The sequence below is a fragment of the Bombina bombina genome, chromosome 1, assembly GCF_027579735.1.
Source record: "Bombina bombina isolate aBomBom1 chromosome 1, aBomBom1.pri, whole genome shotgun sequence".
Classification (NCBI taxonomy): Eukaryota; Metazoa; Chordata; class Amphibia; order Anura; family Bombinatoridae; genus Bombina; species Bombina bombina.
The window spans coordinates 822,781,371-822,808,364 of record NC_069499.1 but is presented as its reverse complement, the minus strand read 5'-3'; the positions used below and the strand labels follow the sequence as shown (position 1 = coordinate 822,808,364).

Below are 26,994 nucleotides of genomic sequence, written 5' to 3'. Positions count from 1 at the left end.
CTCTGTGGCAAAGAGTAAAAAATACTCAGAAAACCTGGCCAACCATGACCAGGTTAGGTAAATGAAACAAAAAAAGAAAGGGCGCCTCCTAGTGTAGCCAGTATATATAAGGATAAATAGAATGAGATATAGATTTGGTACTCACATGTAGTGAAGGCAAAGATAATGCCTAGATAAGCAGTCTGGAAACTTATCAGTGTCCCAGTTGACTGTGCATTAGAATGCTAGGGCAGCTCCTCTTAGTAGATTTCCAAAATCATCTGAAAAGTAAGAAGATATACAGAGGGCGACTCCTAGTGTGGAATTAGTAAGCAGAGTGTGAACCCACCAGCTTTACCCTTCAGAGATATACTCACAAAGTATAGAGCACACTGTAGTGCTAATGAAGCAAGCTGGGTATATTAAAAGTGGCCCAGCGCACATACCACTCCGGTGAAAGATGGTCCAATGTATTCAGAAGGTTCAGATAAAAAATTCAGGAGACTCCAGATATATATAAAAAACACTTTATATAAAAATATAACAGTGTACAATAAAAATCAGTAGAATTCGCTACGCGTTTCTCAGAGCTACCACTCTGTTTCCTCAGGCAAGTTATACTGATCTAAAACTGAAGTCTCCTATTTATACATCCTCAAATAAATTAAAACATTGGTCACACCCAATTTACCAATTACTTATGCAAATGTTGCTATGGTGACCTTCACAATACAAACTGACTTTTCTTGATACCAGTATGTGAATATATAACTCATTGTATGCATAGATCTACTTTAACATATACAGCTAGTATCAAAACAAGTATATAGCAGATATTACAATATATCTCATAAACATTTCGGAAGAAAACATATATAGTATGCACAATAGTGTTTCAGCAAAAAAACAAATACAGCACTCATATAGTTGGTTCATTAAATTTTCAGCAATCTCTCTTTATGAAAGTGAATGCACTATTTATTTCTATTTTATATGGTTAATAACTTCTTTATTTCCTGAGGATTTCTTTCCTCCCCTTTGTTCATAGTAGAAAGTCTAATTTATTTATTAATTAAAAGCATTAGCTAGTTTGTTTATATCATATATAAAGCTGTCAGCTTGTGGGTGTGTGTCATTAGCCTATCTCACACTTCCATATGTGTGGGTAATGGCTAGTGGGCGTGTATCATTTATCGCCGGTCTTTAAATACAATTCCTCAACTTTCTTCCTAATATATTCTTACCCCTTTTGACATGATCTCCTACAATAAACTGTTTAAATGTTATCTGAATTGTTGTATTGTGCATATCATAAGCTGATTTTATGAAGGGCTATGTCTATTTGTTTAAAGCTCCCTCTCTGATTTCACAATGTTCAATGTGTAGGTGATAATCCGTGGGCGTGTAGCATAAACCAATCACGCGTCACTATGTGTGTGAATCCCAGCTTATAGGCGTGTGTTTTCTATCGTTAAAAAAAAAAAAAAAAAAAAAAAATAAATCAACTATTGTCTATTTATTTTTTTGGGATATGAACTGCTTTGCTATTATGATATATTTATATATAACCCTATGGCTATGTTCGAGATAGCATCAACCATGACCAGGTTAGGTAGATGGAGCAAGGACATAGCCCAAGTTCCCACTACCGGGGAACCCCCCCGAACAGCCCTGAGATCCAAGATTCCAAAGCCGCCCAAGACTGGGTCAGGAAAAAAGGCCAAGTGAAGCTTCAGCAACCGGAAGTCTGAGGGAGCAAAACAGGTCCGGGCACCTAATAGTTCAGGCAAACCTTACCCTAGAACTAAACACCCCAACCAGCCATAAAGCCAGACACAAGGGTATGGATGCATATACAGAGAATCCAGATAGCGAGAAGAACTCGAAAGCTCCAACCAAAGAAAGGAACCACTCCTAGCTAAAGTCTAACGCTCCAAGGAGCAAGGCTAGAAGTCGTATGAAGATACTTCTCAGAGCCTTAAGACAACCAAGGGATACCTCAAGGTCAAAAAATCCTACTAGCAGGTCTAGTCTCCCTAACACCTCCGCACAAGCAGAGGACACAAGGAAGAGAAGGCACTAAGCCTACCCAGATCCGGAAAACCCAGAGCTAAACAAAAGTTCCCGCAGGGAACAACCATCAACTGGAAACACAGATCCCTAAAAGGAGATCCACTCACCCGGAGGCAATGGAAGAAGACCCACAGGCCTCTTATAACTCAGTCAAGAATAAGAGCTGCATCTAGTATACTAGAAACAGCTTACGCGTACACCTGCAAGGTGTCAAGAGCTGCAACAGGTTTTAAACTGCAAACCTTCCGCATGCTAGACAGCTATCCTGTACAAGCTGTTGGATCAAGCCCAAAAGGACAAATCCAGAGGCATAAAAAAATGAAGGCCAAACCGCTCAATAATGGTAAGGGGCATTAAGCCCTCCCACCCTCCACCACATGGGGGAGAAAACTAAGTTCTGATGAAATCAGATGTCAGAGAGAGTGACGCAGCGGAAAAACTCCCCTGCCCGGCATCTATGACTGAAGGCTATAAGGACTGAAACAATCCTTCCCACCTCACGGACCGACAGGTCCTCTTGAATCCTTAGCTGAACATGGAAAAAAACAATGATTACCTGAGCACTAGGCCCTTCTACCAAACCAGCCGAGCAGAACAGTGCCACGTGTCTGAACAGCCGCAAAACCGAACGAACCCGACAGGACCAGCCTGCATCTAGGGTCCCAACCGGCAAGCTGCGTAAATTCTGCCTCGTAGGGGGAGAAAAAAAAAACATAAAACAGACATTTTTAACAGAGGACTAACATGTCCAACAACTTCCAAAGAAGTAAGAGTATCAATCCCAGAAGGTTCCTAAAAGAAACAAAAACAAATAAAAGACATCCCATCGGATATAAATAAAATATAAGGCAATCCGGAGGTTAACGCCCAAAAAGACACAGGCCTACCCGCAGGACCAGCCAAACGGAGCCCTATCACACAAAACTGGGAAAGATCTCAAACAAATGTAGTATGATTTGGTAGGGAGCTCTCCTCTCGGAGGACAGGACTCCCCCAGAGGTGAATGGTTCAGCAGTCCCGAGGAACCAGGAGCTCTGAAATGGCATACGGAACAAAACTGGTCGACAAGCGTCAATGAGGCCACTCCGGATTCATCACCGGACACAGAATCTGAAATAAAAAAATAGTCTCAGTATCAGAATCCTCTATAACTGGATAGAGGATATTTATATATGGACTAAAGTAGTGAAAACTAAAACGGCACCTGACACCCCCAATGGCTGGGGCACTCACCACCTCCTATGACCAATCCCCTGCGGAAATGGTACAATGGAATGTTGCTATGCCCGAACACAAGGTGAACCGTACCGTCCAAACAAGCGCGCCCAGCCAAAAGGCCACGTCACTTCCAAAGGCCTCAATGTTCCAACCATGAGCCCAGTAAACATTGCACATAAACAGGTTGAATCACATAACATGCAAGAAGGAAAAGAGGGCGCCACAATAGCGTAATATTGTCTGGTAATGTGAGCAACAGTGTATAGACAGGTAGTGTGCTTACCAGAACAAGAGGCACTGTGCTGTGACCAGTGCGTGATAGCTTGCTAGCACTTAACAGTGGCTAGTACACTGGAAAGATGACGTTCCTTGGAGTCTTTTTCTGGTACCCCCTAGGCAACATTTTCTTGGTACTAGTAATTTCAAATGGAATATCGGACTTGGCGTGTTGTTGTATTGTAATGGAATACCACAAAGCACCGACAACTTCTGGATTAAAAAGGCTTTAATATGACGCGTTTCTCAACCCCAACTGGGTCGTTTCCTCAGATAAAAGCGAATAAAAATGGTTACATTTTTTTTTCCTTCTTGCATTTTCTAGCTTTTCCCCACTCTCTGGGACCAAGAGGAGCTGCCTGCCTTCACGCTACTAATGAATTTCAGAAGAAAAACATCTACTATTGTTTTCCAGAAGAAAAACATTGAAACGGATTCACAGAAATCTTTCTTTTTTCAAGGACACATTTATTAGCCGGTTTACGGTAGAGTTACACACTGACTTTGTTTGTTAACAAATATATTGTTTTATATCTGTCTTTCAGCGCGCTTTCTTTATCCCCACCAGGGATATTTTATGAATCACATAACAAACATGATTATAAACCCCCCCTGTTCAATAACCCCCCTCAGGAGATATTACCCCTCGATTGCAAGATACTAAAAAGAGACTCACTGAGACCCTTATGTATAGTTAGACCCGCAAGGTGGTAGCCTCTTGGGAAACATTCACATTACAGTACATTGCAAATAAAGTAAAATGAAACGATCTTACCGGAATCTACATCGTGGAACAGGAACACAGCCCTTCAAGTGTGACGGATAGTAGCATCGCCTCCGTCATGGACTTAAGAGAAGAAAGCAGGCAGCGAAGTGAAGTTCAACAACGCTGATTGCTTGAGGAGCTGTTAATATGAGTCGGGATGGTTTCGCAGAAAGAAACTCCCTGCATCTCCGGACTCTTTCATCCCAGCCCTCACTGAGGACTACTTAAAACTCTTGTCCCATGCCGAAGAGTACTACCCTCCATAAGAGACAAAAACAAAAATTAAACATTCTGACACTTCTCTGCCATCCTCCTGAAACGAAAGGCAAAGAATGACTGGGGGATGAGGGGAGTGGGAGGAGTATTTGAGCCTTTCGCTGGAGTGTCTTAGCTTCCTCCTGGTGGCCAGGTTCTTATTTCCCAAAAGTAATGAATGCAGCTGTGGACTCTTTCCATTTAAGAAGAAAAACTGATCATTCAGATAATCTTCAAGCAGAAGAGATAGCTAAAAGGGACAAAACTTTCTAAGAAAGAAACTTAATATCCACTTTATGCATAGGCTCAAACGGAGGAGTCTGCAACACCAAGTTAAGATTCCAGAGAGGAGTAATTGGCTTGATCACAGGCTGTCAGGAAGATTAGCAATCTTCCTATGAAACAAAACTGAAAGAGCAGATATCTGCCTTTCATAGAACTGACAGAAAGGCCCTTATCCAAACCGTCCAGTAAGAACTGCAAAATCCTAGGAATTCTAAAAGTATGCCAGGAAAACTCATTATCCATACACCAAGAATTTAAAAGTCTTCCAGACCTCATGATAAAACTTATGAATCTGGATCAAAGTCTCAATCACAGAATATGAGAAACCTCTATTCTTAACTAGCCGTTCAAATCTGCAAACCATCAAGCTTAGAGATTTGAGAAACTGGTCCCTAGGGCTTACATGCGCTATCCCGACATGTGCAGATCAGAAGGCCGACACACGGTAAAAAAATTGTAAACTAAACCCTGCTCCGAAAAACAGACAAGCAAAAAAAAAAATTTAAGGGAGATAATGTAAAGTATAAAGATTCTTCAGTGGTTATGGAATAGGAGTATATTGTAGAGCCATAAGAGGAGGCAAAAGTCCCTGCAACCACTACGGAAGGTCTTTGACAAAATTTCCCATGAGGTGAAAAAGAGAGCCCGTAACCATACCCCATACACATTCCTCTAACAAATGCTGTACTCCGAAGAGGAAATAGGCCTCAACATTATTCACCTTCCTCCAGCGGAGGCAAACACAAGACTAGTTTCTGGTAAGGTGGGAGGTGTTTTATAGAGCTCTTGGGGTTTGGGAATCTTTACCTCCTCCCAGTAGTTAGGAAAGGTAATTCCCAGGAGTAATGGATCGTAGATTCTCACCACCTGTATGAAAAAAAAATCCTTTTTTCTAGTGGGGAAGGTGATCAACATTTTTATCGGTGATCAGCTACATCCTAGGCAGACAAGTGACTTGTCGTTTGAAAGAGGGGAGCTTCTTTATCCACTAGCAGACACAGTGACATCTGGCAGTATTGTCTGGGGTCAACAGAATTAGGATAAGAAGGGTTAGCCCCCAGAATGACGCTGTGTGATCGTCATCTGCACACAGCAGCGGATGTTCATGAAGACAATGGGTCAACCATGTGCATCCAAGGTGTTACTCTAAACTCGTTAAATTCATACAGGTACAAATCCAGAATTACAAAATTCAGGATTATTATTCCAAAATCCAGACTTTTTCATTAATATTTTTTAAAAATTACTATTTTTCCCTGCCACAATCTTTTCTGCTTTAAAATACAAATGACATAAGATATAGTTGTTTGCACTTGGTTCCATCCCCTCGCCAAGCTGCCTATTTTACAGATGCAAATACATATCCAAAATTCAGACCTATCCTTGTCTCAATCAGTTTGGATAAAGGATTTTGTACCTCTACAAGTGTTTAGAAAATTTAGGTTAGACATTCTCAAACTTGGCCCTCCAGAGGTTTTGGAACTACATTTCCCATGATGCTCAGCCAGCATATCAACTGGCTGAGCATCATGGGAAATGTAGTTCCAAAACCTCTGGAGGGCCAAGTTTGAGGACGCCCGATTTAGGCAATCATAACTATGGAAATAGATAGATATCATGGTTACTGAGACACCTCTAAATTTAAAAAACAGTTTCAAAGTAGGGTTTTCCAAAACATTTAGGGCCAGATTACGAGTGGAGAAATATCGTATGCGTGCAAGCGATATCGGGTTAATGCGTTTGCGCAAAATGTAACTTGGAATACAAGAGTAACCCGACGTGCGTAAAAAGTTTACTTCTAGCGCAGTTAGCGCATTATTGAAAGCGCTAAATAGTGCTTCACTCCTAATCTGGCCCTTAATAATGCTTGGAGACTTAAGGCTGTGACACACTGCAATTGATGCGGCGCGTGGCGAAGCAGCTGCTTTGCGCTGCATCGCTTCTGAAGTTCAAATATTTCAACTCTGAGCGCTCAGCTACGCGACCTGACACAGCTAAGCGCACAGAGATGAAAAGGCAGGACACACTGAGCGTGCACAGCCACAACATCACGCTGCGTGTTGCATCGCTTGCAGTGTGTCACAGCCTTAAAGGGACAGTATACACTCATTTTCATATAACTGCATGCAATAGACACTACTATAAAGAATAATATGCACAGATACTAAAAATCCAGTATAAAACGGTTTAAAAACTTACTTAGAAGCTCTCAGTTTAGCTGTTGAAAAGGTTGCTGGAAAGCCCACTGCAAGTGGGAAATAAGACACTCCCCCCTCCCCCTTCTTTTGCATATCTAAAGACCCCTTACACAAACAGGAGCAAGCTGGAGTAGGTAGCTGACGGTATTCTCATAAAAATTTGGGGCTTGGTTAGGAGTCTGAAAATCAGAGCAATGTTATTTAAAAATAAGCAAAAACTATACTTTTTAAAAAAAAAAAAAAAAAAAAACACAACTTCATGGGCTATATAAATAGATCATCTACAAAACATTTATGCAAAGAAAAAATTAGTGTATAATGTCCCTTTAAGAAGACACGTTTACAGTTGCATAATACCCATGCAAATAGTAGGTTGCTGCTGCGGGAGTTGTCAGAAAAGCATATATTTGATGGACAGACTCACCTATTTAAATTGGGGCTCAGAGTACAACTGTTTTAGTGTGTAGGAAGAATGGGGTATTGTTTGGCCATCAAATACATTTTTTTATTGTGCAAAGCATTTTGAATTTGCACAGCAATCATCTAATTTAAATGCACATAAAAGGGCTATCATAAAACAAACAGGGCCTCATTGAAATATTACCTTCTGTGGGGTAGATATGAGCTCTGTAGGAGGATTTAAATAGGATGTTTTTTTAAATAAATGCTCTTTTTTTTTTTTTTTTTTTTTTTTTTAGGGAATCCATCTAGACACAGCTTTTTATTTAAAGGCCCATGATACCCAAATGTTGAAGCACTTGAAAGTGATGCAGCATTGCTGTAAAAAACGGACTAGAAAATATCACCTGAACAACTCTATGTAAAAAAAAAAAGATATTGTACCTCAAAAATTCCTCAGTAGCCACATCTAATTGTAAAGGACTTCTAAGCAACAAATCAGTATGTCTGTCCTGGGACAGCTAAGGGAGTGAGCTTACGTGCACACTCATCTTATTTCCCTATTCAGTTTAACCCTTTGAGTGCTAAGATTTTTTAAGGTTTTTTTTAATTTTTTTATTTTTTGAACAAAAATTTTTTAACTTTTTTTTTCAGACCCCCAAAGACTTACACTGTTGGAAAAGTTAGGCAATTACCTTTCCAATGGTGGATCTTGGGGGACTGTAGCTGCTTAGATGCATGAGATACAGGTTTCTAAGCAGCATGCCCCCTGCTCCTATACTTAACATTGTTAAGTATAAATAAAGTTGTGCGGTGACGTCATCACGTTATTGCGCGTGACATCCCTGCGCATAACGTGAAGCCCCGGCGATGCCTGTCACTATGCAGGCCCGATCTCTGGGGTAGGAGCCCCCAGATCACCCTCAAGGTGGGAGAGAGTGCTAGTGACGTCTCTGAGCCGTCATTAGCACCAGAGTGGGAAACTCTGTGACGGCTCAGAGCCGTCATTAGCACTCAAGGGGTTAAGAAAGTTTACTATGAAATCTCATGAGAGTCAAGTGAAATCTCATGAGATCACAGTAAAAAAGAGTTCATGACCTCAGCACTGCTGATGCTAATTGGCTGCTGTTCATTTCTTCATTGTTTTTTATTTATTTTTTTACCTGCAGCTGGACAGCAGCTAAAGTATAACTTTTTACACAGCACTTACTCTGCTGAGCTGAGGAGGTTGTGAGGTAAAATATCTTCCTTTTTTAACATTGAGATGCTCAGGTGATATTTTCCTGTCAGTTTCAAGTGATTTAGCATCAGTTTCAAGTGATTTAGCATACGAGTATTATGTCCCTTTAAGCTACATTATAATCCATTGGTTATTCATCCAGAAATAAGGATTAGTTTTTAATTTTGTAGCATGAGGATGTATATTCATGGCTGTAATGTTCGTTTATTTTATTTTTTTGTAAATTAATTACCGTATTTATTCGAGTATAACGCGCACTCGTGTATAACGCGCACCCCTAATTATCGATTAAAAATTGGTATAAAATTTTGTTTCACACCAAGCATTGTAATTGACGAAAAAGGGTTGTTGAACACGTGTGGCCATGATAAAATCATTTATTGACAATGTAAACTGGTTGTAAACTGGTATAAACACAATACCGAAATAAAATTACCGGTAACAATATTTATTTAAAATCCTTCAAAGTCAGATTCATCATCAGATACACTAAAGAGTTGTTCCCATTCTTCTCGAGTTAATTTTTCATCAGTGTCCCAGTTGGCAGGAACATCTGTTTCTCCAGTTTCCTCGCTTTCTTCTGAGTCTGAATTCCACAGCAGGTCGTCTTCTGTGCCGTCCATTTTATTGCTGATGCCTGTCTTCAAAAAACTCTTGATGATCATTTCTTTTGGTATGTCTTCCCATGATGTTTTAACCCAGGATGTCACGAGAGATAGGCCAGGTTTCTTGAGGTTTCCTTTTGCAGTCAAATCTTTGTCATCGGATTTCATCCAGGTAATCCACTTTTCCCTGACTCTGTCTTTGAAGGGTTTGTTTAAAACGACATCTAGTGGCTGAAGAATAGAGGTTAGTCCACCTGGAATCACAGCTTGAAATGTTTTTAGACTTTTCAGTTTGTCCTTCACAGTGTCTGTCAGGTGTGAGCGGAACTGGTCCCATACAAGCATGGATTTCTTCAGTAGTGCGCCTGGTCTAGTATTCCAAACTTTATTTAACCATAAAATGATGCCCTTTTCATCCATCCATCCTTTAGGATGACAATGGATCACGACCCCTGGTGGAAATTGAACTCCTTTTGGAATAGTCTTTCTTTTAAAAATCAACATTGGTTTAAGTTTAAAACCGTCTGCCATACAGGATAACACAACGGTAAAATGAGTTTTCTCATGGCCTGTGGTTCTAATCTGGACTGTGTGCTTCCCTTTGCTGTCAATTGTCCTGTTGCCTGGTAGGTCAAAACACATGGGGGTCTCATCCATATTGCCTATCTGTGAAAGTTCAAAATTAATCTGCTTGCGTTGGTTGATTATAAAGGTATGGAATGAAGCGATCTTCTCTTCTAAATCATTAGGCAGCTTCTGTGCTATCTTTGTTCTCTGGCGTATTGAAAGTCCATGCCTTTTCATAAACTTTTGTGTCCATCCATTAGAGGCTTTGAAGTTTGAATCTTTGCAAAACTTTTGGGCTTGAAGTCTAACGTGGAGTGATGTGACGATGTACCCACTACTTCTTTGGTCAATGATCCATTCATAAAGTTCCTTCTCCATGTCTGGGTACATGGCTTGTCTCCCTCGTTGTGCTTTTTTGTTTTATTCATATCTTTCAGGACGACTTTCTGTTTTCTCCATTCTCTAACATTCGTCTCTGGTACAGTGAATTCTCGGCTAGTTGCTCGATTTCCGTGAATTTCAGCATGATCAACAACCTTGAGCTTGAATGAAGCGTCATATGCAGAACGTTTTCTCTTGATACCCTGAGTTGCCATTTTTTCTTCGCCCTCGCGTACAGTGAGCGGCTGCAGCCCGGAAAAGGCACAGTGCGAACTCACAATTCACCTGCGCCCTCAATGGACCGGCCGCCACTGCCACCCCACCCCAGCCCTCGTTTATAACGCGCACCCAAACTTTGATTTCTTTTTTTGGTAGAAAATTTTGCGCGTTATACTCGAATAAATACGGTACATTAACCTAATCACAATGTAATGCTTTCCCAGAAGTCTCTGTAAGATTATTGTGGACATTTTTGTCCTATCTAAAAAGGTATCACTTATTCTTGGTTTTGTAGTTCTCAAAACTGTGTATTTGTGTCTGCAGCATACAGGTCGCAGGGACAGTAAACATGTTCTAAAATAAACAAAGCTGAGAAATAAACGGTGCATAAAACCACATTTTTTTCTTTCATGATTCAGATAGAGCAAACAATTTTAAACAACTTTCCAACCTCGGTTTAGCTTTTAACAAAGAATACCAAAAGAAAAAAGCAAAATTGCATGCCATATCGGAATCATGAAAGTTTAAAGGGATATAAAACCCAATGTATTCCTTTCATGATTCAGATAGAGCATGGCATTTTAAGCAACTTTTTAATTTACTCCTATTATCATTTTTTCTTTGTTCTCTTGGTATCTTTATTTGAAAGGCAGGAATGTAAGCTTAGGAGCCAGCCCATTTTGGTTCAGCACCTGGGTAGCACTTGCTGATTGGTGGCTAAATGTTGCTTAAAATTGCATGCTCTATCTGAATTGAAAGAAAAAAAGTTGGGTTTAGTATCCCTTTAATTTTGATTAGGCTGTCCCTTTATATACATGTGCCGTGCACCAGCATTTTAAACACAGCACTTGCCCAGAGAGCCTAAGTTGCTTGTACCATCTGGTAATGACTCAATTTGAGAATTGCTGACATGATACAAGCCCCACTGGCACCCTAAGCAAGGCTGTGTTTAAAATGCAGGTGCACAATGCATATTTAAATACACTTTTGAAACCGCTATAGCTTTAACTAGAAGCATTTTTGCCAAGGCATGTATATTACAATTATGTTTCTATTTAAAGATGTAATTCATCTATGCGCATTGCAGAATGCGTTACCAATGATCCATTTTACCTGCTGGAATGAATTTAATTGTTTACAGATCGCTTTTCCCTTGGTTGTGACATTTTAAAATAGCTGGTTTTGCATGTTGCATCCCCACCTATAATGAACATTTCAATACTTAAGTAATGGTTATAGAAAGTCTATGAAAACAAAAAGGCTTATAAATAAATTTCTCCAGTGGGGGGTTGAACAGAGATACCAACATGTTAATTGGACTCACTGTGTATATTGAAATAAGATGAGGATTTAAAGACATAAGCAAAAGAGGGGTCTGATCTCCCTGGAAAGACAGCCCATTTTATTGGGTTGTGGTTTAAATTAACAGAGATTCAAAAGAAGTGCAGCCACTCCTCCCCCGTGCAAGCTGTTGTAAGGTAACTGCCAAAACCTTAGTAGAGCAAATACAAAACAGAAGTCCGCAGCACTGTCCAGGCTTTATATAAAAGACCTTTATTTCAACAAGATACAACGTTTATTTCAAAAAAAGATACAACGTTTGGGGTCAACACCCTTAATCATGTTTAAATTAACATAAACAGCTATAAACAGCTATTTCATATCCAAAAATAAACTAATGGAACACTTTTCTATACAGTTTATACTCTGCAGCCGGTATAAAAAGTCGTAGGAAACACATTAAAGGAATTTTACAGTACATTGACCCTTTAAAGTAACAGAATACTGTAAAATATTCACCCCTTTAATTTTTTTCCCGTTATCCATTTTTTCTTCTGGAGTTTATTGAATTGTTCACAAATACCTCATTTATTTAGGCATTTGAAATAGCTGCTTTTGTCTGCGGTATCCCACCCGATACTAAAATATCAATACGTAAGAATTGGCTATAGAAAAAACATAATTTATGCTTACCTGATAAATTCCTTTCTCCTGTAGTGTAGTCAGTCCACGGGTCATCCATTACTTATGGGATTATATCTCCTCCCTAACAGGAAGTGCAAGAGGATCACCCAAGCAGAGCTGCTATATAGCTCCTCCCCTCTACGTCATACCCAGTCATTCGACCGAAACCAAACGAGAAAGGAGAAACTATAGGGTGCAGTGGTGACTGGAGTTTAATTTAAAATTTAGACCTGCCGTAAAAACAGGGCGGGCCGTGGACTGACTACACTACAGGAGAAAGGAATTTATCAGGTAAGCATAAATTATGTTTTCTCCTGTTAAGTGTAGTCAGTCCACGGGTCATCCATTACTTATGGGATACCAATACCAAAGCTAAAAGTACACGGATGACGGGAGGGACAGGCAGGACCTTTACACGGAAGGAACCACTGCCTGAAGAACCTTTCTCCCAAAAACAGCCTCCGAAGAAGCAAAAGTGTCAAATTTGTAAAATTTTGAAAAGGTGTGAAGTGAAGACCAAGTCGCAGCCTTGCAAATCTGTTCAACAGAGGCCTCATTTTTAAAGGCCCAAGTGGAAGCCACAGCTCTGGTAGAATGAGCTGTAATTCTTTCAGGAGGCTGCTGTCCAGCAGTCTCATAGGCTAAACGTATTATGCTACGAAGCCAGAAGGAGAGAGAGGTAGCCAAAGCCTTTTGACCTCTCCTCTGTCCAGAATAAACGACAAACAAGGAAGAAGTTTGTCGAAAATCTTTAGTTGCCTGCAAATAGAATTTCAGGGCACGGACGACGTCCAGATTGTGCAGAAGTCGTTCCTTCTTTGAGGAAGGATTAGGGCACAATGAAGGAACAACAATCTCTTGATTGATATTCTTGTTAGTGACTACCTTAGGTAAGAACCCAGGTTTAGTACGCAGAACTACCTTGTCTGAATGAAAAAATCAGATAAGGAGAATCACAATGTAAGGCTGATAACTCAGAGACTCTTCGAGCCGAGGAAATAGCCATTAAGAACAGAACTTTCCAAGATAACAGCTTGATATCAATGGAATGAAGGGGTTCAAACGGAACACCCTGTAAAACGTTAAGAACTAAGTTTAAGCTCCATGGCGGAGCAACAGTTTTAAACACAGGCTTAATCCTGGCCAAAGCCTGACAAAAAGCCTGAACGTCTGGAACTTCTGACAGACGCTTGCGTAAAAGAATGGACAGAGCTGAGAACTGTCCCTTTAACGAACTAGCAGATAAACCCTTTTCTAAGCCTTCTTGTAGAAAAGACAATATCCTAGGAATCCTAACCTTACTCCATGAGTAACTCTTGGATTCGCACCAATGTAAGTATTTACGCCATATTTTATGATATTTTCCTGGTAACAGGTTTCCTAGCCTGTATTAAGGTACTCCATGCAGTCAGCCTCAGAGAAATTAGATTTGGATGTTTGAAAGGACCCTGAACCAGAAGGTCCTGTCTCAGAGGCAGAGACCATGGTGGACAGGACGACATGTCCACTAGATCTGCATACCAGGTCCTGCGTGGCCACGCAGGCGCTATTAGAATCACCGATGCTCTCTCCTGTTTGATCCTGGCAATCAGTCGAGGAAGTATCGGGAAGGGTGGAAACACATAAGCCATGTTGAAGACCCAAGGTGCTGTCAGAGCATCTATCAGAACCGCTCTCGGGTCCCTGGACCTTGATCCGTAACAAGGAAGCTTGGCGTTCTGGCGAGACGCCATGAGATCCAGATCTGGTTTGCCCCAACGCCAAAGCAGTTGTGCAAATACCTCCGGGTGAAGTTCCCACTGCCCCGGATGAAAAGTCTGGCGACTTAGGAAATCCGCCTCCCAGTTCTCCACGCCTGGGATGTGGATCGCTGACAGGTGGCAAGAGTGAGACTCTGCCCAGCGAATTATCTTTGAGACTTCCATCATCGCTAGGGAACTCCTTGTCCCTCCCTGATGGTTGATGTAAGCCACAGTCGTGATGTTGTCCGACTGGAACCTGATGAACCTCAGAGTTGCTAGCTGAGGCCAAGCCAGAAGAGCATTGAGAACTGCTCTTAATTCCAGAATGTTTATTGGAAGGAGACTCTCCTCCTGAGTCCATGATCCCTGAGCCCTCAGGGAATTCCAGACAGCGCCCCAACCTAGTAGGCTGGCGTCTGTTGTTACAATTGTCCAATCTGGCCTGCTGAAGGGCATCCCCCTGGACAGATGTGGTCGAGAAAGCCACCATAGAAGAGAATCTCTGGTCTCTTGATCCAGATTCAGCATAGGGGATAAATCTGAGTAATCCCCATTCCACTGACTTAGCATGCACAATTGTAGTGGTCTGAGATGCAGGCGTGCAAAAGGTACTATGTCCATTGCCGCTACCATTAAGCCGATTACCTCCATGCATTGAGCCACTGACGGGTGTTGAATGGAATGAAGGACACAGCAAGCATTTAGAAGTTTTGTTAACCTGTCTTCTGTCAGGTAAATTTTCATTTCTACAGAATCTATAAGAGTCCCCAAGAAGGGAACTCTTGTGAGTGGCAATAGAGAACTCTTTTCTACGTTCACCTTCCACCCATGCAACCTTAGAAATGCCAGAACCAACTCTGTATGAGACTTGGCAGTCTGGAAACTTGACGCTTGTATCAGAATGTCGTCTAGGTACGGAGCTACCGAAATTCCTTGCGGTCTTAGTACCGCCAGAAGAGAGCCCAGAACCTTTGTAAAGATTCTTGGAGCCGTGGCTAACCCGAAGGGAAGAGCTACAAACTGGTAATGCCTGTTTAGGAAGGCAAACCTTAGGTACCGATAATGATCCTTGTGAATCGGTATGTGAAGGTAGGCATCCTTTAAATCCACTGTGGTCATGTATTGACCCCTTTGGATCATAGGTAAGATTGTCCGAATAGTTTCCATTTTGAACGATGGAACTCTTAGAAATTTGTTTAGGATCTTTAAGTCCAAAATTGGTCGGAAGGTTCCCTCTTTTTTGGGAACCACAAACAGATTTGAGTAAAACCCTTGTCCGTGCTCCGACCGCGGAACTGGATGGATCACTCCCATTAGTAAAAGATCTTGTACACAGCGTAGAAACGCTTCTCTCTTTATCTGGTTTGCTGACAACCTTGAAAGATGAAATCTCCCTTTTGGAGGAGAAGCTTTGAAGTCCAGAAGATATCCCTGAGATATGATCTCTAACGCCCAGGGATCCTGGACATCTCTTGCCCAAGCCTGGGCGAAGAGAGAAAGTCTGCCCCCCACTAGATCCGTTTCCGGATCGGGGGCCCTCACTTCATGCTGTCTTAGGGGCAGCAGCAGGCTTCCTGGCCTGCTTGCCCTTGTTCCAGGACTGGTTAGGTTTCCAGCCCTGTCTGTAGCGAGCAACAGTTCCTTCCTGTCTTGGAGCGGAGGAAGTTGATGCTGCTCCTGCCTTGAAGTTACGAAAGGCACGAAAATTAGACTGTTTAGCCCTTGGTTTGGCCCTGTCTTGAGGCAGGGCATGGCCCTTACCTCCAGTAATGTCAGCAATAATTTCTTTCAAACCGGGCCCGAATAATGTCTGCCCTTTGAAAGGTATGTTAAGCAATTTAGATTTAGAAGTCACATCGGCTGACCAGGATTTAAGCCACAGCGCTCTGCGCGCTTGAATGGCGAATCCGGAATTCTTAGCCGTAAGTTTAGTTAAGTGTACTACGGCATCGGAAATAAATGAATTAGCTAGCTTAAGGACTCTAAGCTTGTCTGTAATCTCATCCAATGTAGCTGAGCTAATGGTCTCTTCTAGAGACTCAAACCAGAATGCCGCCGCAGCCGTGACAGGCGCAATGCATGCAAGGGGTTGTAATATAAAACCTTGTTGAACAAACATTTTCTTAAGGTAACCCTCTAACTTTTTATCCATTGGATCTGAAAAAGCACAGCTATCCTCCACCGGGATAGTGGTGCGCTTAGCCAGAGTAGAAACTGCTCCCTCCACCTTAGGGACCGTCTGCCATAAGTCCCGTGTGGTGGCGTCTATTGGAAACATTTTTCTAAATATAGGAGGGGGAGAAAAGGGCACACCAGGTCTATCCCACTCCTTGTTAATAATTTCTGTAAGCCTTTTAGGAATAGGAAAAACGTCAGTACACGTCGGTACCGCAAAATATTTATCCAGCCTACACATTTTCTCTGGAATTGCAACCGTGTTACAATCATTCAGAGCCGCTAATACCTCCCCTAGCAATACACGGAGGTTCTCAAGCTTAAATTTTAAATTTTAAATGTCTGAGTCCAGTTTACTTGGATCAGATCCGTCACCCACAGAATGAAGCTCTCCGTCCTCATGTTCTGCAAATTGTGACGCAGTATCAGACATGGCTCTAATATTATCAGCGCACTCTGTTCTCATCCCAGAGTGGTCGCGTTTACCCCTAAATTCTGGCAATTTAGATAATACTTCAGTAATAACATTAGCCATGTCTTGCAAAGTGATTTGTATGGGCCGCCCTGATGTACTTGGCGCCACAATATCACGCACCTCCTGAGCGGGAGACGAAGGTACTGACACGTGAGGAGAGTTAGTCGGCATAACTTCCCCCTCGTTGTCTGGTGAAATTTTCTTTACATGTACAGATTGGCTTTTATTTAAAGTAGCATCAATGCAATTAGTACACAAATTTCTATTGGGCTCCACATTGGCCTTTAAACATATTGCACAAAGAGTTTCCTCTGTGTCAGACATGTTTAACAAACTAGCAATGAAACTAGCAAGCTTGGAAAATACTTTTGAAATAAATTTACAAGCAATATAAAAACGTTACTGTGCCTTTAAGAAGCACAAATAAACTGTCACAGTTGAAATAACAATGAACCAAATTAGTTATAGCAACCAAATTTTCACAGTAAATGCATTAAGTTAGCAAAGGATTGCACCCACCAGCAAATGGATGATTAACCCCTTAGTACCCAAAAAAACGGATAACAGATTAATATAAACGTTTTATCACAGTCAAAAGCACAGTCTCACAGGTCTGCTGTGAGTGATTACCTCCCTCAAAACTAGTTTTGGAGACCCCTGGGCTCTGTAGAGACGTCCTGGACCATGGAGGAAGGAATAGGAAGACTGTGACTGAATTCTTACTGCGCAATAAAGCGCCAAAATAGGCCCCTCCCACTCATATTATAACAGTGGGGAAGCCCAGTAAACTGATTTAATTCATAAATAAACGACAGCCATGTGGAAAAATAATGCCCAAAAAGTTTTATCACCAAGTACCTCAGAGAAAAACGATTAACATGCCAGTAAATGTTTTAAAAATAAAATTATGAAATGATATTAATAAGCCTGCTGCTAGTCGCTTTCGCTGCAGTGGGGGCTCAAATATAAAAGTTAAATGTATACAGTATTTTCTTAGTGAAGTTCCATTCCCCAGAAATACCTCAGTGTAAACATACATACATATCAACCTGATACCAGTCGCTACTACTGCATTTAAGGCTGCACTTACATTATATGGGTATTAGCAGTATTTTCTCAGTCAATTCCATTCCTTAGAAAATAATATACTGCAACATACCTCTTTGCAGGTGAACCCTGCCCGCTGTCCCCTGTTCTGAAGTTACCTCACTCCTCAGAATGGCCGAGAACAGCAAATGGATCTTAGTTACGACCGCTAAAATCATACACAAACTCAGGCAGATTCTTCTTCTAATGCTGCCTGAGAAAAAAACAACACACTCCGGTGCTGTTTAAAATAACAAACTTTTGATTGAAGATATAAAAACTAATTTTAATAACCACAGTCCTCTCACACGTCCTATCTATTAGTTAGGTGCAAGAGAATGACTGGGTATGACGTAGAGGGGAGGAGCTATATAGCAGCTCTGCTTGGGTGATCCTCTTGCACTTCCTGTTAGGGAGGAGATATAATCCCATAAGTCATGGATGACCCGTGGACTGACTACACTTAACAGGAGAAACATAATTTATGTAAGAACTTACCTGATAAATTCATTTCTTTCATATTGGCAAGTCTCCATGAGCTAGTGACGTATGGGATATACAATCCTACCAGGAGGGGCAAAGTTTCCCAAACCTTAAAAAGCCTATAAATACACCCCTCACCACACCCACAATTCAGTTTAACGAATAGCCAAGAAAAGGAGTGATAAAGAAAGGAGTAAAAAGCATCAACAAAGGAATTTAGAAATAATTGTGCTTTATACAAAAATCATAACCACCATAAAAAAGGGGTGGGCCTCATGGACTCTTGCCAATATGAAAGAAATTAATTTTATCAGGTAAGTTCTTACATAAATTATGTTTTCTTTCATGTAATTGGCAAGAGTCCATGAGCTAGTGACGTATTGGATAGCAATACCCAAGATGTGGAACTCCACGCAAGAGTCACTAGAGAGGGAGGGATACAAATTAAAAACAGCCATTTTCCGCTGAAAAAAATAATCCACAACCCAAAATATAAGTTAATTCTCATAAATGTGAGGAAAAAAACTGAAATCAAAAGCAGAAAAATCAAACTGAAACCGCTGCCTGAAGAACTTTTCTACCAAAAACTGCTTCCGAAGAAGCAAATACATCAAAATGGTAGAATTTAGTAAATGTATGCAAAGAAGACCAAGTAGCAGCTTTTGCAAATCTGATCAACTAAAGCTTCATTCTTAAAAGCCCAGGAAGTGGAAACTGATCTAGTAGAATGAGCTGTAATTCTCTGAGGCGGGACTTGACCCGACTCCAAATAGGCTTGATGAATCAAAAGGCCAAAGAAACGGCAGAAGCCTTCTGACCTTTCCTGGAACCAGAAAAGATAACAAATAGACTTGAAGTCTTCCTGAAATCTTTAGTAGCTTCAAAATAATATTTCAAAGCTCTCACCACATCCAAAGAATGTAAAGATCTTTCCAAAGAATTCTTAGGATTAGGACACAAAGAAGGGACAACAATTTCTCTATTAATGTTGTTAGAATTTACAACCTTAGGTAGGAATTTAAATGAAGTCCGCAAAACTGCCTTATCCTGATGAAAAATCAGAAAAGGAGATTCACAAGAAAGAGCGGATAATTCAGAAACTCTTCTAGCAGAAGAGATGGCCAAAAGATACAACACTTTCCAAGAAAGTAGTTTAATGTCTAAAGAATGCATAGGCTCAAACGGAGGAGCCTGTCAAGCCTTCAAAACCAAATTAAGACTCCAAGGAGGAGAGATTGATTTAATGACAGGCTTGATACGAACCAAAGCCTGCACAAAACAATGAATATCAGGAAGTCTAGCAATCTTTCTATGAAATAAAACAGAAAGAGCAGAGATTTGTCCTTTCAAGGAACTTGCAGACAAACCTTTATCCAAACCATCCTGAAGAAACTGTAAAATTCTAGGAATTCGAAATTTAGAATGCCAAGAGAATTTATAAAAAGAACACCATGAAATGTAAGACTTCCAAACTCGATAATAAATCTTTCTAGAAACAGATTTACGAGCCTGCAACATAGTATTAATCACTGAGTCAGAGAAACCTCTATGACTAAGCGTTCAATTTCTATACCTTCAAATTTAATGATTTGAGATCCTGATGGAAAAACGGACCTTGAGATAGAAGGTCTGGCCTTAATGGAATTGGCCAAGGTTGGCAACTGGACATCCGAACAAGATCCGCATACCAAAACCTGTGAGGCCATGCTGGAGCCACCAGCAGCACAAACGATTGCTCCATGATGATTCTGGAGATCACTCTTGGAAGAAGAACTAGAGGCGGGAAAATATAAGCAGGCCGATAACACCAAGGAAGTGTCAATGCATCCACTGCTTCCGCCTGAGGAACCCTGGACCTGGACAGGTACCTAGGAAGTTTTTTTTTTGTTTAGATGAGATGCCATCAGATCTATTTCTGGAAGCCCCCACATCTGAACAATTTGAGAAAACAAATCTGGGTGGAGAGACCATTCTCCCGGATGTAAAGTCTGACGACTGAGGTAATCAGCTTCCCAATTGTCTATAACTGGGATATGAACCGCAGAAATTAGACAGAAGCTGGATTCTGCCCAAACAAGTATCCGAGATACTTCTTTCATAGCTTGAGGACTGCGAGTTCCACCCTGATGATTGACATATGCCACAGTTGTGATATTGTCTGTCTGAAAACAAATTAACGGTTCTCTCTTCAACAGAGGCCAAGACTAAAGGGCTCTGAAAATCGCGTGGAGTTTCAAAATATTGATTGGTAATCTCGCCTCTTGAGACTTCCAAACCCATTGTGCTGTCAGAGATCACCAAACAGCTCTCCAACCTGAAAGACTCGCATCCGTTGTGATCACAGTCCAGGTTGGACGAACGAAAGAGGCCCCTAAAATTATACGATGGTGATCTAACCACCAAGTCAGAGAAAGTCGAACATTGGGATTTAAGGATATTAGTTGTGATATCCTTGTATAATCCCTGCACCACTGGTTCAGCATACAAAGCTTCCATGCACATAGCTACTGAAGGGAATGACTGAGACTGAAAGTTCCAACAGGCTGCAACCAATTTCAAACGTCTCTTGTCTGTTAGTGACAAAGTCATGGACACTGAATCTATCTGGAAGCCTAAAAAGGTTACCTTTGTCTGAGGAATCAAAGAACTTTTTGGTAAATTGATCCTCCAACCATGTCTTCAAAAACACTAGTTGATTCGTGTGAGATTCTGCAGAACGTAAAGACCGAGCGAGTACCAAGATATCGTCCAAATAAGGAAATACCGCAATACCCCGCTCTCTGATTACAGAGAGTAGGGCACCTAGAACCTTTGAAAAGATTCTTGGAGCTGTCGCTAGGCCAAAAGGAAGAGCAACAAATTGGTAATGCTTGTCTAGAAAAGAGAATCTCAGGAACTGATAGTGATCTGGATGAATCGGACTATTAAGATATGCATCCTGTAACGCTATTGTGGACATATAATGCCCTTGCTGAACAAAAGGCAGAATAGTCCTTATAGTCACCGTTTTGAAAGTTGGTACTCTTACATATCGATTCAAAATCTTTAGATCCAAAACTGGTCTGAATGAATTCTCTTTCTTTGGGACAATGAAAAGATTTGATTAAAATCCCAGACCCTGTTCCTGAAACGGAACTGGCATGATTACCTCTGATAACTTCAGGTCTGAAACAGAGAGACAATACTCTGAATCCAATGATTTTGGACCGAATTGATCCAAACATTTTTGAAAAATTTTAATCTGCCCCCTACCAGCTGAGCTGGAATGAGGGCCACACCTTCATGCTGACTTGGGGGCTGGTTTTGATCTCTTAAATGGCTTGGATTTATTCCAATTTGAAGAAGGATTCCAATTGGAAGCAGATTCCTTGGGGGAAGGATTAGGTTAATGTTCCTTATTTTGTCGAAAGGAACGAAAACGGTTAGAAGCTTTAGATTTACCATTAGGTCTTTTATCCTGAGGCAAAAAAACTCCCTTCCCCCCAGTGACAGTTGAAATGATTGAATCCAACTGAGAACCAAATAATTTATTACCTTGGAAAGAGAGAGATAGCAATCTGGACTTAGAAGTCATATCAGTATTCCAAGATTTGAGCCACAAAGCTCTTCTAGCTAAAATAGCTAAAGACATAGATTTAACATCAATTTTGATAATATAAAAAATGGCATCACACATTAAATTATTAGCATGTTGAATCAACTACAATGCTAGACAAATCATGATCCGATACTTGTTGCGCTAAAGTTTCCAACCAAAAAGTTGAAGCAGCTGCAACATCAGCCAAAGAAATTGCAGGCCTAAGAAGATGATCTGAATATAAATAAGCTTTCCTTAGATAAGATTCAAGTTTCCTATCTAAAGGATCTTTAAAAGAAGTACTATCTTCCGTAGGAATAGTAGTACGTTTAGCAAGAGTAGAGATAGCCCCATCAACTTTGTGGATCTTTTCCCAAAACTCCAATCTAACTGCTGGCAAAGGATATCATTTTTTTAAACCTTGAAGAAGGAATAAAAGTACCAGGTCTATTCCATTCTTTAGAAATCATATCAGAAATAGCGTCAGGAACTGGAAAAACCTCTGGAATAACCACAGGAGGTTTATAAAAAGAATTTAAACGTTTACTAGTTTTAATATCTAATGTAAAAAACACTTCTTTTAACAAAATAAGAGGATTTATCAGTGTCAATATCTGAGGCAGGATCTTCTGAATCAGATAGATCCTCGTCAGAGAAGGATAATTCAGTATGTTGCTGGTCATTTGAAATTTCATCAACCTTATGAGAAGTTTTGAAAGACCTTTTACGTTTATTAGAAGGCGGAATGGCAGAAAAAGCCTTCTGAATAGAATCAGAAATAAATTCTTTTAAATTTACAGGTATATCTTGTGCATTAGATGTTGAGGGAACAGCAACAGGTAATTAACTACTACTGATGGATACATTCTCTGCATGTAAAAGTTTATCATGACAACCATTACAAACCACAGCTGGAGGTATAACCCCCACAAGTTTACAACAAATACACTTAGCTTTGGTAGAACTGTTATCAGGCCGCAGGGTTCCAACTGTGATTTCTGAGACAGGATCAGGAAGCAAATAGAAATGGGGTCTTAAATAATGAAAATAATTGGCGCCAAATATGACGCACAACAAACAGAAAAATATTTTTTGGTGCGAAAAACCTCTGGAAACGACACACTTGCGTCATAGATGACGCAACCTTGTGAAAGGAAAGGAAATTACGAACTTGCGTCAATGAACGTAACTACACGCCAAAAAAAACTTGCGCCAAGAATGATGCAATAAACTCTGGCATTTTGCGCCCTCGCAAGCCTAATTCTGCTCGCGAATTTAAAAGACAGTCAATTAGAAAAAAAGACTATACCCCAGGTAAGAAATACATTTTTCATAAAAAAGCATTTCCCAGATATGAAACTGACAGTCTGCAAAAGGAAATATACTGAAAACCTGAATCATGGCAAATATAAGTACAATACATATATTTAGAACTTTATATAAATACATAAAGTGCCAAACCATAGCGGAGAGTGTCTTAAGTAATGAAAACATACTTCCCAAAAGACACCCATCCACATATAGCAGATAGCCAAACCAATACTGAAACGGTTATCAGTAGAGGTAATGGTATATAAGAGTATATCGTCGATCTGAAAAGGGAGGTAGAAGATGAATCTCTACGACCGATAACAGAGAACCTATGAAATAGATCCCCGTGAGGAAAACCATTGCATTCAATAGGTGATACTCCCTTCACATCCCTCCTACATTCACTGTACTCTTAGAGGAATCGGGCTTCAAAATGCTGAGAAGCGAATATCAACGTAGAAATCTTAGCACAAACTTACTTCACCACCTTCATAGGAGGCAAAGTTTGTAAAACTGAATTGTGGGTTTGGTGAGGGGTGTATTTATAGGCATTTTGAGGTTTGGGAAACTTTGCCCCTACTGGTAGGATTGTATATCCCATACATCACTCGCTCATGGACTCTTGCCAATTACATGAAAGAAAGCTATGTATACATAACCAGAAGAAGAATGTACACTCCCAGTCATAAAATGTTAATTTTCAATTGTTTTCTCTAAGTATTGGGCTTTGGTATACAGACAGAGATAAAAAAAATTAAGCATTTAGACATACAGAAAGTTGAAAGCTAAGGAGGTCTGATTTCCCTACAATCTCAGCCCAATGTAATGGGTTGTGGTTTCAAAGAACAAAACCAGCTATTTCATATACAAAAAATAAAAATAAAACAATTTCTCATACATTTCATACTCTGCAGCCGGAAACACATTATGAGGAAACCACTTGCAGTTCCCTGTCCCTTTAATAAATATAGGGAAGTGTGTGCTTATTTGAGTGATCACAAGAAATCACAAATGCAATTAAAAGTATAGCAAATTTACTCAATGCAGGACAGCTTTCTCTTGAACAAATGGTTTTATATTTTCCCCCAATTATTTACACATGTATGTTACAAAAAATGTGAAACAAAAATACCTTGGACGAATTTAAAGTTGCTATTAATAGGAAGAATCTCTTCACCAGAGTTTTTCACTTGAGGGTGGATGATCAGCCTTAAAAGGAAAGAAAAAAAACAGGATACTCGTTAACCAAGCAAGAAAAGACACTGTGTATTGTCATGCATATGTGAAAAGTAAATATTCACTGCAATTTCTGAAACAAGAGACGACTGGAAGCTGAAAATCAGTCACCTAAACAAAGTTTAAATTGAATGTCAAGTCACGTTCACCCCTCTTCCTCATCTTGTTAATTACCGAAAATAAACGTTAGTTTAAGTCATCATTTTTTTATAATTTAAGAATAAACCATAATCGAAGGATTTATAACCCTACTTCGCTTACTTTCTTCCTCCGCCCGCCATCTTGTCCCTCGTATCTAATTTGATTGACATTGCCTTTAACGAATTATAGCTCATACCCCGTGGCGTCCAGCCCCTTTTTGCACACGTAACGCGATCAAACTGCGCATGCGTTCCCTAACAAATCGTCATTGACAATCCATGCTCGTTCACGTGTAGCGCATGCGCAAACAGTTCCTAACACCTAACGCATGCGCAATGTCTATCTACCTGTCAACCACGATCCCCCGCCGCAATCCCTAATAACAGAATTTATGTTTACCTGATAAATTTCTTTCTCCAACGGTGTGTCCGGTCCACGGCGTCATCCTTACTTGTGGGATATTCTCTTCCCCAACAGGAAATGGCAAAGAGCCCAGCAAAGCTGGTCACATGATCCCTCCTAGGCTCCGCCTACCCCAGTCATTCGACCGACGTTAAGGAGGAATATTTGCATAGGAGAAACCATATGGTACCGTGGTGACTGTAGTTAAAGAAAATAAAATATCAGACCTGATTAAAAAAACCAGGGCGGGCCGTGGACCGGACACACCGTTGGAGAAAGAAATTTATCAGGTAAACATAAATTCTGTTTTCTCCAACATAGGTGTGTCCGGTCCACGGCGTCATCCTTACTTGTGGGAACCAATACCAAAGCTTTAGGACACGGATGAAGGGAGGGAGCAAATCAGGTCACCTAAATGGAAGGCACCACGGCTTGCAAAACCTTTCTCCCAAAAATAGCCTCAGAAGAAGCAAAAGTATCAAACTTGTAAAATTTGGTAAAAGTGTGCAGTGAAGACCAAGTCGCTGCCCTACATATCTGATCAACAGAAGCCTCGTTCTTGAAGGCCCATGTGGAAGCCACAGCCCTAGTGGAATGAGCTGTGATTCTTTCGGGAGGCTGCCGTCCGGCAGTCTCGTAAGCCAATCTGATGATGCTTTTAATCCAAAAAGAGAGAGAGGTAGAAGTTGCTTTTTGACCTCTCCTTTTACCTGAATAAACAACAAACAAGGAAGATGTTTGTCTAAAATCCTTTGTAGCATCTAAATAGAATTTTAGAGCGCGAACAACATCCAAATTGTGCAACAAACGTTCCTTCTTTGAAACTGGTTTTGGACACAGAGAAGGTACGATAATCTCCTGGTTAATGTTTTTGTTAGAAACAACTTTTGGAAGAAAACCAGGTTTAGTACGTAAAACCACCTTATCTGCATGGAACACCAGATAAGGAGGAGAACACTGCAGAGCAGATAATTCTGAGACTCTTCTAGCAGAAGAAATCGCAACTAAAAACAAAACTTTCCAAGATAATAACTTAATATCAACGGAATGTAAGGGTTCAAATGGAACCCCCTGAAGAACTGAAAGAACTAAATTGAGACTCCAAGGAGGAGTCAAAGGTTTGTAAACAGGCTTGATTCTAACCAGAGCCTGAACAAAGGCTTGAACATCTGGCACAGCTGCCAGCTTTTTGTGAAGTAATACCGACAAGGCAGAAATCTGTCCCTTCAGGGAACTTGCAGATAATCCTTTTTCCAATCCTTCTTGAAGGAAGGATAGAATCCTAGGAATCTTAACCTTGTCCCAAGGGAATCCTTTAGATTCACACCAACAGATATATTTTTTCCAAATTTTGTGGTAAATCTTTCTAGTCACAGGCTTTCTGGCCTGAACAAGAGTATCGATAACAGAATCTGAGAATCCTCGCTTCGATAAAATCAAGCGTTCAATCTCCAAGCAGTCAGCTGGAGTGAAACCAGATTCGGATGTTCGAACGGACCCTGAACAAGAAGGTCTCGTCTCAAAGGTAGCTTCCAAGGTGGAGCCGATGACATATTCACCAGATCTGCATACCAAGTCCTGCGTGGCCACGCAGGAGCTATCAAGATCACCGACGCCCTCTCCTGCTTGATCCTGGCTATCAGCCTGGGGATGAGAGGAAATGGCGGGAACACATAAGCTAGTTTGAAGGTCCAAGGTGCTACTAGTGCATCCACTAGAGCCGCCTTGGGATCCCTGGATCTGGCCCCGTAGCAAGGAACTTTGAAGTTCTGACGAGAGGCCATCAGATCCATGTCTGGAATGCCCCACAGGTGAGTGACTTGGGCAAAGATTTCCGGATGGAGTTCCCACTCCCCCGGATGCAATGTCTGCCGACTCAGAAAATCCGCTTCCCAATTTTCCACTCCTGGGATGTGGATAGCAGACAGGTGGCAGGAGTG

General features: G+C 40.8%; 1 protein-coding gene across 2 annotated transcripts in view; it reads right to left on the bottom strand.

The window, feature by feature from the left end:
* Positions 1–26,994, bottom strand: part of OCRL (OCRL inositol polyphosphate-5-phosphatase) — a 353,818-nt gene that overhangs the window by 284,530 nt on the left and 42,294 nt on the right. For both annotated transcript variants that reach the window (XM_053699401.1, XM_053699402.1), the window contains exon 3: positions 24,408–24,484. In XM_053699401.1, coding sequence (XP_053555376.1) covers positions 24,408–24,484 — 77 coding nt within the window. The remainder of the gene's footprint in view (positions 1–24,407; positions 24,485–26,994) is intronic.